Here is a 17,344-nt window from a genome sequence, read left to right as displayed (position 1 = left end):
GCTTGAGGCTTTTCGATGTACCTGAAATAAACATGTGCTGAAGACTGGTTTTTATATCAGTGGTGATTCAACTCTTTATTTCTATATTTCTGTCTCAGTCTGTTTTTCTTGATATAGTTATTTCCTCTATCTTCAACCCAGATGATCACAGATTTCTCTTAACATTACCCAATGGATGCATCAATTAAAACATGTTGAGCTTTTCTCTTTACTCCTGCTACCTGATGGTGCCGCTAAACCGCTGCTCCACCGGAGTTAGAGGGAATTCTACCCATGATCCTCCTGTGCACGGGAGGAAACATCACAAGGATCGGACTGTGACGTAGGAGCAAGAGCCTCCACGTGTGTTTTACGCATGCGCACAGCTGCACTCTGTCCTCGCCGTGCGCTCATCTGGCAGCGAGGGCGCATGCGTAAATCTGTCCCGTGACGTCAGTGCCGGCTCCCCGTGTGTCTCCCGCACAACATCTGAACAAAGGCCTGCCCCCTTTTTCATGAGGATTTCTCTGCCGCCATCGTTACTTTACGAGTAATCACGATTACTACAGCGGATTACGCTACTTTTTATTATATTCCCGAGGCGTCGCTGACCGCAGGGGAGCGCGTCCGCGATGGATGCGGATCAGCACGAGAGCAGCGGCGAGACCAAGTCCGCCATGCACACTTGGCGGTTTCGCCACCATTTCACGTACAAGGCAGATCAGGGAAAGAATATCATCGTGCAGTGTAATCTGTGTCTGCCGAGGGTCAACCTGCTGTCCACGTCGAAAACCTCCACGTCCAACCTCAAGAAGCATTTAGACGTGAGTTTCAGGAAGTCGTGTGACTGTGCCGATCAGGTCCAGGTTAATGTTTGCAAGAGTCAATGAATGAACAGCAGCCCCCCCCCGTGATTAATCACGTTACATGGTGCTGAGTACCCACTCGTGTCGCTGGAGCCTCCTCACGTTCCACTCCTGCACGAAACTCCACCAGCGTGTTGTTTTCAACCCTCTTTTCTTTGCAATGTGAAGTTTGCGCACGGATTTGAACACAAATGACACGCACACAAACCAGTAACACAAACCCTTTGGTGTTTTTGTCTTTCAGAGAACACACTTGGGCTGCGAAGCCTGTCCTGACGTCAAGAGGGGGAGGAAGAAAGAGGAACGCAACGGCGAGGAGAGCAGGCACTGCCAGCTCAAGAAGCTCAAGGCAGAGATCATCTCCAAGTACACCACCCAGGCAAAGGTGGACGACCTCATCTACGACTTCATCGTGGAGGACTGCCTGTCGTTTTATGTGCTGGAGCAGCCGGGCTTCATGAAGCTGATCACAGGCTTGACTGAGGGGCTGAAGTCCATGGACAGGGTGACCTTGTTTACAAAGGTGGACCAGAGCTTCTCCAGGATGCGGGAGGAGCTCATGTCCAGGCTCAGCAGCGTCCAGTACGTGTGCACCACGGCTGACCTCTGGACCGCCAACAACAGGAGCTTCTTCGGGATGACCTGCCACTGGATCGACAGCTTCTCTCTGGAGAGGAAGTCTGCCGCTCTGGGGTTCGCCCGGCTGCAGGGCAAGATCACGTACGACACCATCGCTGGGCGCATACATGACATCCACGTGGCCTTCAACATCGAGAGCAAGGTGCAGATCACGGTCACGGACAACGGCAGCCCCTTCATGAGCGTCTTCAAGGAGTTTGCAGCGGACAGCCAGGACAGCGACGATGACATTGGGTTCTATGAGAACGTGAGCGCTGTGCTGGAGGGCGAGCCGGAGAAGGGCCTGCTCCTGCTCCTGCCCACGGTGCAGCGCTGCGCCTCACACACCCTGGAGCAGATTGTGGCCGAGGACTTTTGGCAGGCGGTGTCCCAGGGGCCCATGTGCCAGCTGCATTACAGCACAATGGCCAAGGTGTTTTCCATATTTAGCAAATGTCACCATCTCCAGGTGGGTATGGACGCGGCGGAGGAGATAGGAAAGATGGCGCTCGTGGTCCCCTCTGTAATACGCTGGAACGTGGAGTACTGTGCCGTGCAGAAGATCGTCTCTCTCACCGAGCGCGAGCTGACGGAGCTGTGCGCCCGCCTGGAGGTGCCACGCATGCAGCCGGAGGAGATGGCCTTCCTGAAGGAATACGTGACTGTTTTCCACCCGCTCGCTTTTGCACTGGAACTTTTCCAAGCCGAGCAGAAATGCTACCTGGGTCTGGTCATCCCGACCGTGCTCAGTCTGAAGAACAAGCTGAACGAGCAGAAAGACACCACCACCTACTTCGGAGACGTCATCAACGCCATCGCGATGGGTATCGACGTGCGGTTCCTGGAGCTGTTTGCCAGCACGGAGGCAAAGATCGCAACAGCAACGACGCCGCAGTTCCGTTTGTGGTGGATGGCTGCGTCCGAGCGGGAGGAGATGTGCTCCGTGCTGGCCACAGAGGCGTCGCTGATGGATCCCTGCAGCGAGACCGAGGCGAGCCCCAGCCGGGACCCGTCCACCATCAAGTCGGAGGACGACTTCTTCAGCTACGGCTCCGTGAAGCCTTACGCGCAGGTCCAGCAGCGGGGGGTGATGGATGAGATCCGCAAGTACATTGAAGGAACAGGGAAGAGCCTGGAGTGCCTGCAGGACTTCCCCCGAGTGAAGCAGCTCTTCCTCAAGTACAACACCACCCTGCCCTCCACGGCCCCCGTCCAGCGGCTCTTCAGTCAGAAGGGCAACCTGGTCACGTCTCAGAGGAACTTTCTGACCGACGACTACTTTGAGCGCATTCAACTTTTGAGATACAACAGCAACTTGCTCTCTTTGACCATAGAGTGAATGAAATGCCATGAACTCTGTTTCTCTCTCTCTCTCTCTGTCTCTTGCTCAGCCTTTTCATTGACGCGGAATCAAACCACATAGTGCTTAAACCGTCACAGGAAACCACCGAGTCGATCATCTCATCACAGATGACTTAGCCCAGACGTGTTTTCTAAAGGAGCCCTGACCTGTTTTGATAGGCGTTGCTTATTTCTCCCACTCCACAATGGCCTATAGAAAAAAAATCTGAATTGACAATCATTGACAGGGACATTCAAGGACTGAATATACTGACGCTATCTTTTTCAGTGTGCTGTCGTTTTGATTTGAAGTAGCCACAGTTTTTTTTTTTGGTCTTTCATTTCAGTTAGTTTTTTCTACGGCTATTCAATGAGAATGCATCTCCTGTCTGTATGTTTTATATCATATATAAAGATATGTGACAATGTAGTCTCACCTTGTGTTCCTCCACCAGCTGAAAAATCACAAGTGATCACATAACTGATGGATCGGCTGTCAAAACGCACTGAGGAAACTGAAAGATTTCAGAGCTGCACAGGCCCGGGTGATTTCTCTGCCATGTGCCCAGATGTCAGTTAAGAGCTTTGGTGTTGTCTGTCAGCTGCCTGGAGACCAACAGGAGACTGTCAAAACACACACACACACACACACACACACGGAGCTGTCGAAAACATGACACTTGTGAAGATGCTAAACTAATCTCTAGAGAGCATGAAGAACCAGGGGAGGTTTTTTTTATCTAGTTTTCAACATTATTGCCTGTACGACCGTATTCACACACACACACGTATAAATATGTATGTGAAGATGTTTGACTTTGCTTGCAGCACTCACAAAGGATTATGCTTTACATAAACCGGAAATTTAGCTGCTCCAAATTCTATATTCCTTTCCAGACAGACCGGGTACCTGGATTCCATTCTGCAACACTTCAGCTGATGAGGAGAAAACACCAACAACTGGTTGCACACAAAAGATAAACATCCACAAAGTTCCACTCAACAGGTGTGGAACGAAATGTTTAGTGGAGTCAATGGGACTGTCATGTTGGTAACACTCTAAAAACTACATGTTACATTTAAAATTACTTCCTTGAATTATATGGTTTCAACTGGAATATAAACAAACATTTATCTGCCCTGGATTTAAATATTTTTCAGTTTTTGGTCTATACTATTGTCATATGAAATACAGCCTGAGTTTTGAGGCTGTCTTGATATTTGAGTGTTTAAAGAATTTGTCTTGAAATATTCTATATTCAACCAATTGCCTTAATTCTGTTGTTTTAAACAATTCTGGGCAGGACATTTCAAAGTTAAAACAAATGTGTCTCTAGTCTTTGTTAGACAAACTACACAGTGGTGACTGATTCACAACTGAAGTACTCAAGATTCTTGTTTGATCTGAGCTGATTCTCATCTCTGCTCAGAGCAAATATTTAACTACATGAAAGATTTTAAGTTGAGTTAAACACTGCAAATCGTCATTCACTGTAGTAAGACTGCATTTAAATATTTTACTCATATCCTAAAGTCTCTTCCCATAACAGTTTCTGTGTTAACTCAAATGTCCTTAATGATGTGATCCAGTGTAAAAGGGAACGAGTGCCACAGGATCATCTGGTGAACAAGGTTTGATACATGTTTAGAAAATATTTGACAACCCTGCCACCTGTTGGACACAGAGGTGAACTTCAGTGAAAGCCACTTGTTTGGTTAATCCAGAAAAATACATTTAATGAAAAAATTCAAACAAAGCTCAGGCCCCAGTTCAAACTTTGATCCAAAGTAGAAGTTTTAATGGATTCAGGAAAAGCCAAATGTACAAAGTATTACCTGCCACCACACACAGCAAGGGTTGTGTGATGTGAATGTGCTTGTGTTACTTGGTTTGAGACTGTCCGTATGTGTGTGGGGACAAAATGTTACATGTAAAATAGGGATAACAGTTTATTCATTTTTATTTAAAAACCAGAGCTTTTAAACAGTGCTGGGTTTCAGGCGGTTTCTTTTTTTTTAGAAATAATTTCGCCTGCTTTAGACAAGATCCTTTCACAGGGCACAGATGAAGCTGGGGTACAAAGAAAAGCTACCGCAAGTTTGTACAAGTTAGGAAATAAATTCTTTTTTGTTTACTATAGTCTCGGGGATTCTCCATTTTTCCTATGTCTGGTTCAGCCAGGTACAGCTGGACCTCTCCTTTTGCGTCAGTCGTGACATTTGTGCTACCCAAGACAGACAAACCGGCTGTAAGTGACTCAATACAATAACACAATTAGAATGTATCCAGGATCCATTACCTTGAGTCACAGGCTGAGAAGATTCTGATGTGTGTGGTTGTGATGAGGAGGACGCACTGTTTCCAATAACAGCAGCACATCCAATAGTGAGCCTTGTCACGGCATCTTTATTAGCGCTAAAGAAGCCTATCTCTTTTAATCTTGGATCGAGAAGAGTCACCAGGGACACGATGCTCATTGATTGTAAAGTGTACAGCTTCTCCCTTAAATGTTTCCTCAGACTCTCAGCCATTTCTGTTCTCTCTGGAGTCTGGACAACTCCCCATTCCTCCTCCTCTAGGGAGTGGTGTAGCTGGATAAAAGGGGAAGGACCTTTGATCCAGACACTCTTCTCCTCTGACAGCTATTCTGCCATAATTGCCTAGTGCTCTGATGACCGTGGGGCAACATCAGTGCATAGGCCGGCCAAAGCTGCTCCTACAGGTTCCCTGAGGTCATACACACACTGGAGCATGTGGTATGTGCTGTTCCAGCGTGTATCCACCTCTTGAATAAGCTTCAGTACCGGCCGGCCCATTCGCTCCTGCACCTGTGTCAGCTTCTCCTATAAAACAAACAAAGTGAGTCATTCAAGTGTCACTGAAGCAGCAACTTACACAAAACAGTGTCATTTAGAATATTGCAATTAAATGAAGGAATTCACCTTCACTGTGGTGCTGCTCTGGAAATAGCCCACCATCTTCCTAGAGTTAGCCCGGATGTCAGACAACACAGCGTTTTGCTGAAGAGCCTCTTTTATGAGTAAATTTAAAGTATGCGTCACACAGTTTGTGAACCCCTTTGTCCTCCACAATAGTGAAGGGCTGAGAATCCTCAATCCCCATATTCATCAAGGCCTCCTCCACATCATTCTTCAGACCTGATGACAAAAAAAAATGCTATATAGATTTACTCAGTCAATACTCACATGTTGAATATGTATTAATGTTGTGCAATACAAACGTACCATGCCATTTTATGTTTGTGCGCTGTCTTATATCATTGCATCCTGAAATGGCTTACCTGAGCTTGGTCCACCTCGGTCGGTCTCCATGTTCTCATGCAGCGCTCTATAATGCCTCAGCTTGGACGAGGTGGTATGGTTGTATCCGAGTTCTTGTAAACACAACAGACACTTCACCTAGAATACCAGCAATTACAAGAAACACATTAGAACAAGTGATTTACAGTATATTACACTAGTTGCCATTACTTTGTTCATACCTTATTAGGAGAGATCAGCTCAAAGTGTTCCCAGACAGGGGGACATCTTCTCTACCTCGCTGGTTCTATCGCAAAAAACAGAAGGTCGAATATATTGCAAGCAAACACACAAGACAAGTGCACGTGAGGGGTTTGGCTAGCTCGCGAGACTTCGAACGTCAACAACACAATCCTCGATACGCGTTTCACAAAAATCATCCTTGATTACTCGACACACGCTTCGAGGCCTCGACACGGGCGAACACGCGAGAAGTGCAAAGGTCGACGACCTCATCCATAACTTAATGAAAAAGGTGGACCAGGGCTTCTCCAGGATGTGGGAGGAGTTCATGTCCAGACTCGGCAGCATCGACCGTTTCAGGTAAACACCGATGACGGCTGCGTGTGTTATTCCTCCGTGAAACCAGGACGTCGGTGCCCGGTGAACCCCAGCCGGAATCCGTCCACCATCGAGGGGGATGACTTCAGCTACGTGCTCCGTGATTCCCACCCTGCCGTCCACGGCCCCCGTCCAGCGTCTCTTCAGTCAGAAGGGCAACCTGGACACGTCGCAGAGGAACTTTCTACTTTGACAGCATCAACTTGGTCTCTTTGACCACAGAGTGAATTAAATGCCATTAACTGCAGGTGGGAGGAGGGGGGGGGGGGGGGGGGGGATCGGTGCCAGGTGCCAGGGAGAGAGTCTGATTGTACACAGGTGTTCCAGTTCAACTAATGACCCTCTCCTCTCTATGGGGTTCCCTCCCGGAAACAGAGACAGGAAGCTGCAGAGCTACTCGATTTATGTGATTTAAATTCATGTTTGTTCACGTGTGTGTGTGTGTGGAGCCAATAAAGAGAGACATTGACGACACCTCCCCTTGTGTTCATGACGAGGAACTCACGGTAACGCAGAGGCATCGTTACTATCATCAATAAAGATCCGTCAGTTGAAAATCACAAGAGATTATACTTTACAATACACCTGAAATTGAGCTGCTCAGAATTCTAGATTCCTTTCCAGACAGACCGGGTACCTGGATTCCATTCTGCAACGCTTCAGCTGATGAGAAAACACCTCCAACAACTGGTTGCACAGAAAAGACAAAGTTCCACTCAACAGGGGCTGAAGTAAATGTTTAGTGGAGTCAATGGGACGGTCATGTTGGTAACTTTTACATTTAAAATTACTTCCTTGAATTATATGGTTTCAACTGGAATATAAACAAACATTTATCTGCCCTGGATTTCAATATTTTCAGTTCTTTGTCTATACTATTGTCATTTGAAATACAGCCTGAGTTTTGAGGCTGTCTTGATATTTGAATGTTTAAAGAATATGTCTAGAAATATTCTGTTTTTTTTCCATTTAACACAGTTAACACTGAGAACATTTGACAGATTCAATGGCTAGAGATGCAGTTTAAAAGCACAGCCATCACTTAAGACTAAAAAAAAAAAAAGTCCTTGAAATGAAAAGAAATAATGTGATCATAACTATTGATATCGACTAATGCGAAAGTTTTATATTGATATTTTTTTTTTTCATATCATCAAGCCCCAGGATACAGCATTAAAATAAAACTTGTTCATATCGGCACCCGACTACTCTAGAAATATTCTTGTTTTTTTTTAATCAATTCTGGGATTGAAATGTTCTGGGCTGGACATTTCAAAGTTATAAATGTGTCTCTAGTCTTTGTTGGACAAACTACACAGTGGTGACTGATTCACAACTGAAGTACATCAGATTCTTGTTTTATCTGAGCTGATTCTCATCTCTCTGCTCAGAGCAAATATTTACATGAAGTATTTAATGACAACCCTGCCACCTGTTGGACACACTTCAGTGAAAGCCACTTGTTTGGTTAATCCAGAAAAATACTTTTAATGAAAAAATTCAAACAAAGCTCAGGCCCCAGTTCAAACTTTGATCCAAAGTAGAAGTTTTAATTGCTTCAGGAAAACAAATGGTACAAAGTATTACTTTTGAAAACAAACCAGTAATACCCGCCACCACATTAACACACACGCACACACATTGAGAACAGGATCATGTTAGGCACAAAGTGGGTGGAAGGTATAGTCAGTACCTTTGATTTAATCCATCATCAAGCCCTTGTCTCTACAGTCCTCTCATGCTTCCTCCCTTGCAAAAGTAGCATAGGATCTCTTGTGATATAAAAGCAGCATGGCAGAGAAAAATACTCTTTAAGTTACTTTGCCCATAAACCATTTTGCTTCCACTGAGTCTCTGTCAGTTCAGTGTTATACAATAAGGAGGGAAGCATTAGAAAGCTTTCCAGACATGGCTTGGATATCTTAATATTCTAATGCCTTTCTCTCACTTTGCTTATGTAGGACACCGTCTCTGGTGTCTGCTCCTGGGACAGCACCAGTCACTGCACAACTGCCTTGGCGGGGGTGAAGTGGCCCAGGTTGTCGCAGGACTTGAGCCAGCGCTGGACATTAGTGGGGGCAGAGGAGGCCGAGCCACATTGCAGCACGCAGCAGTAGCAGGCGACGTCAGCCAGGGAGAACTCCGGCCCCGCCAGCCAGGGGTTTCGGCCCAGAGCGGAGTTAAGCGCCCGCAGGACAGCAGCTTGCTCCTTGGCACTGCCCTCTGCCAGCTGGAAGAAAGCTGTGTCCACCCAGCTGTCCACCATAGTGGCGAGGGCGGGATCGCTGGGGTAGGCAGCCAGCAGCTTGAAGAGGAAGCGTGCCACGTTGGCTTCACCCTCGATGGGACACATGTTCTGGATGCTAAACTTCATTTGCAGCTTGGGGACTGTGGATAGAGCACAGGTGTCACATTGTAACAAGGACAGAAGCATTAACAACACATGTCAATATGCTTATTACTGCTCATATGAATTCAAAGCTCTAAAGAGTAATTAGTTCCCAATCAAGTGCCAAGCAACAGAGAGTTCAAATTTTATATTTATACTATGTTAACCTTCTGCTTAGATCTCCTACCAGTCATACCAGTTGTACAAGAATGTTTCCTTCAACTCTTTGTCCCTTCTTGTCCATCCACTAACACACACACCTTCCCTCTCACTGTGGCCTTACCATCTTTCAATATGAGCGTGAAGCCCAGCTGGAACAGGTGGCGCGCATAGCTGTCTTCGTGGCGTGGGCCGAGGCAGGACAGGAGCTGTGACGGGACGTTGGCAACTGAGGAGTGGACGTGGACGGTGGACAGCACCCGATAGCGCTTACACAGCAGGCTGTGGAGCACCAGCAGGGTCAGCGGTGGCTGTGCTGGGTTGGCGTTTATGACAATGTCGCGGAGAGCGCCGTGATCCTGATACAAACAAGACAGAAGTAAGCAGCTGCTCGATCCAACATACATTCTGTGTTCAACATTTCCCTTCCATAACGAGACAAACAGCTTGCACCATCTGGACTTGTGATCAGTCCACACCCTTATTTATTATGAGGGTGTGGACTTTAATGGTAAATTCCATTACGAGCAGATTGTTCCATTAGGCACAATATTCAGAACTTGTAAGGACAGGCAGGTACAACAAGTATCATCAGAGACGGTTACCACCAAACACAAAAGTCAGATTATGTCAATTGAAAGAACCAGGCAAAGTACATAGGTTTTATGTAGGAAAGAAATTCTGGCATCACTAAAGCGCCACAGTGTCTCACCTTGCCCAGTAGTGAGTCCAGGTCTGTGGTGCCCTGGAAGGCTGCAGAGCTGAGGGTCTGGGAGGAGAGGCTGCTGCTGACTGTCAGGTCCAGATCTGCATCTGGCGTGGTCACAGTCTTGGCCAGACCCTCCACAGCTGCTTTCAGCTCATACAGCTTTCTCATAATTTCATCCTGCCGAGCCTCCAGAGCTTTGACTGCTGGGTCCACCTCGCCGTTCTGGGGAAACAGAGAATTCACAGTTGAGTCATTTTGAACACACCTCTGCAGAGGTTTCACAGCCAGGGTAAAGGCTGCAGTGGCAACATTTAACAGAGTTAACACTGAGAACATATTTGACAGATTCAATGGCTAGAGATGCAGTTTAAAAGCACAGCCATCACTTCGGACTAAAAAACAGTCCTTGAAATGAAAAGAAATAATGTGATCATAACTATTGATATCGACTAATGTGAGGTTTTATCTTGATATAATTTCTGGTCATATCATCAAGCCCTAGGATACAGCATTAAAATAAAACTTGTTCATATCGGCACCCAACTACTGCTTCAAGATTGACTTCAAAAATGTAATCATGTGTTTTATAGTAGATCTCATCTTAGAAACTGCTCCTTTGAGTGTTATACCATTATACATTCTAATATTGCTGATTAATGACTGTACAAGTGGCAGTTTAATATAACAGGCACTCTAGCTGGAGCTTAATTCAACAATTCTGTATGATGTTGAGTTGATTAATCCATAACAATGCATCATATTTTTTAAATAAGTTATGTGGAAAGTAGCTGCTGTCAAATGAAAGCAGTGTAACAAAAAGGAACAATATTATCTTTGTGACATGAAGCATGGAAATACTCAAAAGTGCAGCACTATTGTGCCTTAAATCTGGGCTCATGGCGAAATAAGAACTAGGCTGCCAGACTTTCACCATCACTGTCTGTTTCTTAATTTATACATCTCTAGTTTTATATCTGAAGTTATATTCTTTCGCTGTTTTCACCTTTTTCTTTCTAAATAAACGTACATTGGCTGCACCATAATTTGACAGGCTATGTTAGTCTAATGCACAACTTTGTGTAGCTTCCGTTTTGTATCTTTAATTCTGTATTTATATTTGGTTTCAACACTATCACCTTATACTTCAAATATTCTTCATTAGGTCATACTTCTTTACATTGACACTCTTTATTATTTCTACGCTCTGTGTTTACTGTTTTGTGTGATACTGGATGCCTACATTTTCTTCGGGATCAATAAAAGTATCAATATGTAAGCATGTATGTACAGGTGCATCTCAATAAATGAGTATCACGGAAAAGTTGATTTATTTAGATATTTCAAATCCAAAAAGTGAAACTCATAAATTATATAGATTCATTACACAGAGTGAAATGTTTCAAGCCTTTATTTCTTTTAATTTGGAGGATTATGGCTTACAGTACATGAAAACCCAAAATTCAGTATCTCAGAAAATTAGAATACATAAGACCAATAAAACAAAGGATTTTTTTATACAGAAATGTCAGCCTACTGAAAAGTATGTTCATATATATATATATATATGCACTCAATACTTGGTCGAGGCTCCTTTTGCATGAATTCCTGCATCAATGCGGCGGGGCATGGAGGCGATCAGCCTGTGGCACTGCTGAGGTGTTATGGAAGCCCAGGTTGCTTTGATAGCGGCCTTCAGCTCGTCTGCATTGTTGGGTCTGGTGTCTCATCTTCTTCTTGACAATACCCCATAGATTCTCTATAGGATTCAGGTCAGGCGAGTTTGCTGTCCAATCAAGCACAGTGATACCATGGTCATTAAACCAGGGATTGGTACTTTTGGCAGTGTTGGCTGGTGCCAAGTCCTGCTGGAAAATGAAATCAGCATCTCCATAAACCTTCTCAGCGGAAGGAAGCATAAAGTGCACTTTGGACTTGATAAAACACAGTGGATCAGCACCAGCCGATGACATGGCTCACCAAATCATCACAGACTGTGGAAACTTCACACTGGACTTCAAACAACTTGGATTCTGTGCCTCTCCACTCTTCCTCCAGACTCTGGGACCTTGATTTCCAAATGAAATGCAACATTTACTTTCATCTGAAAAGAGGATTTTGGACCACTGAGCAACAGTACAGTCCTTTCTCTCCTAAGCACTGGTAAGATGCTTCTGACGTTGTGTCTGGTTCAGGAGTGGCTTGACACGAGGAATGCGACAGCTGTAGCCCATGTCCTGGATACGTCTGTGCATGGTGGCTCTTGATGCAGTGACTCCAGCCTCCGTCCACTCCTTGTGAATCTCCCCCAAATTCTTGAATGGGAGTTGCTTCACAATCCTCTCAAGACTGCGGTTATCCCTGTTGCTTGTGAAACCTTTTTCTACCACACTTTTTCCTTCCACTCTCTATGAATATGTTTGGATACAGCACCCTGTGAACACCCAGCTTCTTTAGCATTGACCTTTTGTGGCTGACCCTTCTTGTGGAGGGTGTGAATGACCGTCTTCTGGACAACCATCAAGTCAGCAGTCTTCCCCATGACTGTGTAGCCTACTGAACCAGCCTTAGAGACCATTTAAAGGCTCAGGAAACCTTTGCAGGTGTTTTGAGTTAATTAGCTGATTAGAGTGGGACATCGTGAGTCTATAATATTGAACTTTTTCACAATATTCAAATTTTGTGAGATACAGAATTTGGAGTTTTCATTAGCTGTAAGCCATAATCATCCAAATTAAAAGAAATAAACACTTGAAACATTTCACTCTTTGTGTAATGAATCTATATAATATGAGTTTCACTTTTTGAATTTAATTATCGAAATATACAAACTTTTCCATGATATTCTAATTTATTGAGATGCACCTGTATGTATGTATAGTTCTGCTGTCATCTATGTTGTTTACTTTGTTGTGCTGCACACGTCTTGAAGAGCTGCTGCATAGATTTCATTTGTTTTAACCAATAACAGTAAAGGTCTATACATTCTACGGTGTTGTAGTTACTACAGATCTGGAGTACAAAACTCTTACGTGCAGTGACAGCTCCATATTATTAACAATGGCCGTCTAGCACTTGATACAGACGGATAACCTATAATCGAAGGTTGACGGACAGGGGAGATGTGATTGTTGCATCAGCTAAAAGTGACAGCACCTAATGCTAAGTTAGCCAGCTAGCTTAACCAAACGCGGCTAACGCTAACAGAAGCTTGCCAGAGGAGCCGTGAGAGGAGCGGATAGAGCTGCGGACAACAGCGGGAGGTGAACACAAACTAACAACGTGTCAACACAATAACATAAAGCTCTAAATAAAGATGAAGTTTGTCGAAAATGAAGTTCACAGTTACCTGGAGCGCGTGTTCGGAGGAGCAGCCGCTGCCCTGCTGCGCGTGGATATTTGGTAACTTGTACATGCAGGTCGGTAAATCAACCTTCGTGTCCCCGGGACAGACGGACTTTACCTGGTACATGGACATGACGGTAGTGATGTGTCCTCCCGTGTCGAGGCTTCGAAGCGTGTGTCGAGTGATCGAGGAGGATTTTTATGTAGCGCGTATCGAGGCTCGTGTTGATGACGTATGTGATGACGTTCGAAGCCTCGCGAGCCGGCCGAGCACGTCACTGATTCAGGAAAGGGTTCGCGGGTTTGGTGTGCGATTCAAAATAAAACGGGCCGCGAAACGCAATGGATCCCCCCCCCCCACACACTACTTGACTTGGGACTTTATTGTGCGTTTGCTTGCAATATATTCTGAGTATTGGAGGGAGAAAAGGAATTTATTTCCTAACTTGTACAAACTTGCGGTATCTTTTCTTTGTACCCCAGCCTTATCAGTGCGCTGTGAAATGATCGTTTCTAAAGCAGGCGAAATTATTTCTAAAAAAATGAAACCGCCTGAAACCCAGCATTGTTGAGAAGCTGTTGTTTAAAAAAAATAATTAATTAACTGTTATTCACTTGATGTCGATGATGACATGATGCTTGAATTGTCCTCGCTCGTGTCTTGACTTGTTTTGTCTTCAGGGGGTATTCCGGGCGTTTGGAGTCAAGGCCTTCGTAGAGGATAACCACCTGGTGGATGTGTTGCTGTTGCTCTGCGGCTGGGGCGTGGTGCCTCTTATGTACCTACTCAGCTTTGTCTTCTCCTCTGCGGCCACCGCCTACGCTCGCCTGACCATCTTCAACGTGATCTCTGACACCGCCCCCTTCCTGGCTGTCAACCAGGGGTGGACTGGCATACCGAGCATCGTCCCGGTGGGCCGTTGACCCAATGTGGGCCGGTCTGGTCCGCTATGTTTTTTTTGTTTTTTTTTTTTTTTTCTTTCTCTTCTTCCTCTCTAAATTCCCTCCAATTGGGCCGGCCAATTGGCTACAGAGGACTAGCAGTGTGTTTCCAGTATCGACACATATTATTGGTCTATTGTTTGTCATTGTCAATCAGTCATGGGCTGACAGGCTCAGAGAGCCCTGACAGTGCTGTCAATCACAACACAAACCAGGGTGGGGCGGGACCTCATTCCATTTTTGGGGGGGAGTCGCGGGACGGGCTGCTGCTGAGACAGAAACTTAAAATGGATAATAAGAGTAAAAAACGCCCGGGTGGCGCTGAGAAGCATCGGGAAAAAAAGCCTAAGTCTCTGAAGGTGGAGGCTGCTAAATGTGCCAAACTGACGGACCTGTTTGGTGCCGGGTTCACCAGCCCAGCAGCAGCAGGTGCGCCGGGAGACGAGCGAGGAGGACTCGACAATGATGAGCGAGTGGAGGCAGACATGGTAAGTAACGTTGGCCTGGCGCTGGCTAGGCTACATTTTTTAGACATGTCCAAAACAAAGTAGAAAACGTTTTTGATTTGGTTTTAATTTGCCGAATTGTGATATTATGGGTTATTATTGTTCAGATGATTTAGCTAAGCTAGCTAAAAGCTGCTAACGTCGTTTACTGTTGCCATAGCATCAGTAAACTTTCTGAGCTGTAAATAGAGATGAGAGGGCTTATGTGTTGATCCTTAATGGTGTGATCATGTACACTAAATTATCAATTATTACAGGTTGTTGGGATATATTTGAGGAGTCGTTCTCCCTTTGTTTTATATGTGGACATTTGGGACCACTGTTAGAATTGTAAGTTTATCATGTATTTTTTAATGTATAAATTCATACTTCATTATTATAATAATTTTCAAAAGGTTTTAAAAGAAACACACATCCAAAAAGTTCTCAACTCTAGGTTCAGGACAGAGGAAAACATTTTCTTTATTTTTCAGACATTATAATGTATCCATGTCCTTCTCAGGTTGACCACTTGACATGTGAGAGCCTGAGGAGTTGTTCCCCCTCTGTCCATGTTCGAGGACTTGCTCTCTGTCTGCCTCCACTCTCTGCCTTCACTGTACCAAAGTTTGTCTGTTGAGTCTCCTCTAGTCTGGTGAGTTTATCATGTTTTATGTTTTATGAAATCATACTTAATTTGTGATGATTAGAGACATTATAATGTATCCATGTCCTTCTCAGGTTGACCACTTGACATGTGAGAGTCTGAAGAGTTGTTTTCCGGACACAGGTAGAGCTGGCAAGGGCGTCACCCTGGGCCTGCCCTTTTGGGCTGGGCTTCAGCTGCAGATCTAAAGGCTGCTTCCAGGGGCATGGGGCCCTCAGCCTTTGTTTTTCTTTGCTTCTGCACCTTACAACATACATCACACCTTATTTTCACACATCCAAACACTGTTAACACCACTGACGCGTAACTTATTTTACACATCCCACTACGTAGTTAGAGCTATCTTGATTTGGAGTTAAATACATTTACTTTTGGCATGAGAGGTTTGTGTGTGGCCTCCCTTCTTGTTGCCATCTTTGAGCTAGGTGGTAACAGTAGAATGCATGAGAGAAGACGCCGCAAGATTTGTGGACTTCTATTTGGTGTCCGCTGATAATGTAGTGGGCTGGTCTGGACAGACAATGCCAGGGCTGAATTTTTGTCCCAGTCCACCCCTGCCTTCAGAGCATTTCTTTGTCCATCGGTCATAATGCAGCCCCTGACGTATGAATGTGGCCATGCATATGGACGCTGTAACTCCGCTGTCCCTCCTGCCCTGATTGTGTCGGAGGGATTCCACTCGCTCGCTCTTGGCAGCGCTCCCAGTGGCCTATGGAGGAGGAGGAGATGTTTTTAATGAAATAGCTTGACCTTTGTCTATTGCACTCGCATGCCCTGTCTATAAAGTACACCACAACTGAATGCTGCTCAGTGTGGGAGGCAAACAGCAGCTAATACAACCTGGGGCGGTGATTCTCAGTATCTGCTGAAACAGCCCTGGGTATTTTTTTAGTGCAGAGGTTCAACTTTTCTGTTCTGGATTTCCAGAGCTGATAGTAAAATATATAATTTCGACTCCAATTGTATTCAGCTGATGATTCCAGAAGTCTGTGTGTATTTGGAACACGTGTCTTAGGCTTCACACTTGACATGTGCAGTTTTGAATTTGATGTGATTAGCACACACAGTAGGTTCATTATAAACAGTATAAACAGCGCCTTGCGGTCAGAGGGGCTTGGGCAGCGTGCCTCAGTCTGTGGACCGAGATGAACTTATCTTCTGCTCTGCCAGATCCTTTTGATAATTATGAATTTTTTTTATTTAACAACATCAAACTGACCTGAGCGTTCGTGTGTGTCGCAGATCCTGATCTCCCTCATGGCGACACCATTCACAGAATCATTATCTTAAGCAATTTGTCCACAAAATAAAAGCACATTCTTAATTTTGTTGCTAAAATACTTTATATCGAGCTGAATTACAGAGCTTTTATTTTGAAAACTTGTGTCTGAAGATTGTGTTTGTTACTTTATGAAAACTGATACTCCAGTTTGAGATTCACTGAACGTTGAGTAAACAGGTGAACTGCTCTTTGTGTTCGTCGGACTTTTCTTGCCACAGCTCAATTCCTGCAGGTCATTCTTTCTTTCTCAATTTCAGCAAGATAACGTGCAACCAGCATCAGCACCGGCCCAAACAGCCCCTTCCAAACAGGCAGGTTGAGAACATCCACTGCTTGTGTAAGAACTATTCTGATACTGACCTAAAAATGCAACCTTAAATATTCTTGGTGCGAAACTTTACCTACAGAACCAACCTGCAGAGCTCTTCTCCCTCTACCGGCCTGTGACGGTGCATGTGGGGTGACGTGGCCCTGCTGAGCGATGGGACTCGTCCCCCGTGTCCTCTGCTAATCGAGGCTCTGCCTGTCTGGGTTAATTGCGAGAGTTTAGTGAGGGTGGGACCAGGGGCGTTTCTAGGGTTGAAAGAAATGGGGGGCTTAGCCCCTAAGGATGCTGAATGTTTGCGCCCGCAAAAATTCAGCATCCTTAGGGGCTAAAAGAAGTAGGAGTTCAATCTTGCCTT

The 17,344-nt window shown here is 45.1% G+C and overlaps 2 protein-coding genes and 1 long non-coding RNA gene across 4 annotated transcripts; 1 reads left to right on the top strand and 2 right to left on the bottom strand.

Moving 5' to 3' along the window:
* The first annotated feature begins 481 nt into the window (after positions 1-481).
* Positions 482-2,802, top strand: zgc:161969 (uncharacterized protein LOC569044 homolog). Its single transcript, XM_053444212.1, has 2 exons — positions 482-803; positions 1,090-2,802. Exons 1-2 carry the CDS (start codon positions 612-614, stop codon positions 2,800-2,802), a joined length of 1,905 nt encoding a protein of 634 aa, XP_053300187.1. The 5' UTR covers positions 482-611.
* Positions 2,803-4,750: 1,948 nt separating this feature from the next.
* On the bottom strand, positions 4,751-6,584 carry LOC128458963 (uncharacterized). Its single transcript, XR_008342077.1, has 4 exons — positions 6,308-6,584; positions 6,107-6,224; positions 5,748-5,963; positions 4,751-5,648 (listed from the first exon to the last, which is right to left on the bottom strand). It is a non-coding gene; the product is annotated as an uncharacterized LOC128458963 (long non-coding RNA).
* Positions 6,585-8,203: 1,619 nt separating this feature from the next.
* Positions 8,204-13,530, bottom strand: aimp2 (aminoacyl tRNA synthetase complex interacting multifunctional protein 2). 2 transcript variants are annotated; one of them, XM_053444199.1, is made up of 4 exons: positions 13,404-13,530; positions 9,947-10,165; positions 9,359-9,593; positions 8,204-9,074 (listed from the first exon to the last, which is right to left on the bottom strand). In XM_053444199.1, the coding sequence occupies exons 1-4, from the start codon at positions 13,416-13,418 to the stop codon at positions 8,686-8,688; spliced, it is 858 nt and encodes a 285-aa protein (XP_053300174.1). In that variant the 5' UTR covers positions 13,419-13,530; the 3' UTR covers positions 8,204-8,685. The 2 variants fall into 2 exon arrangements, with proteins under 2 accessions (XP_053300174.1, XP_053300173.1); XM_053444198.1 differs by having other exon boundaries at positions 13,290-13,524.
* Between the last annotated feature and the right edge of the window lie 3,814 nt (positions 13,531-17,344).

The sequence above is a fragment of the Pleuronectes platessa genome, chromosome 16 (genome assembly GCF_947347685.1).
Source record: "Pleuronectes platessa chromosome 16, fPlePla1.1, whole genome shotgun sequence".
NCBI classification, from domain to species: Eukaryota; Metazoa; Chordata; class Actinopteri; order Pleuronectiformes; family Pleuronectidae; genus Pleuronectes; species Pleuronectes platessa.
This window is presented reverse-complemented; position numbering and strand designations above follow the sequence as displayed.

Bases quoted from the DNA above. Each gene is read 5' to 3' on its own strand.
- zgc:161969 (XM_053444212.1), top strand. From the start codon at position 612: ATGGATGCGGATCAGCACGAGAGCAGCGGCGAGACCAAGTCCGCCATG. The intron at 804-1,089 runs GTGAGTTTCAGG...TTTGTCTTTCAG, and splicing joins ACCTCAAGAAGCATTTAGAC to AGAACACACTTGGGCTGCGA.
- aimp2 (XM_053444198.1), bottom strand. From the start codon at position 13,418: ATGTCCATGTACCAGGTAAAGTCCGTCTGTCCCGGGGACACGAAGGTT. The intron at 10,166-13,289 runs GTAACTGTGAAC...CTGTTTCCCCAG, and splicing joins CCTCCGAACACGCGCTCCAG to AACGGCGAGGTGGACCCAGC. The intron at 9,594-9,946 runs GTGAGACACTGT...TGTTTGTATCAG, and splicing joins TGGACTCACTACTGGGCAAG to GATCACGGCGCTCTCCGCGA.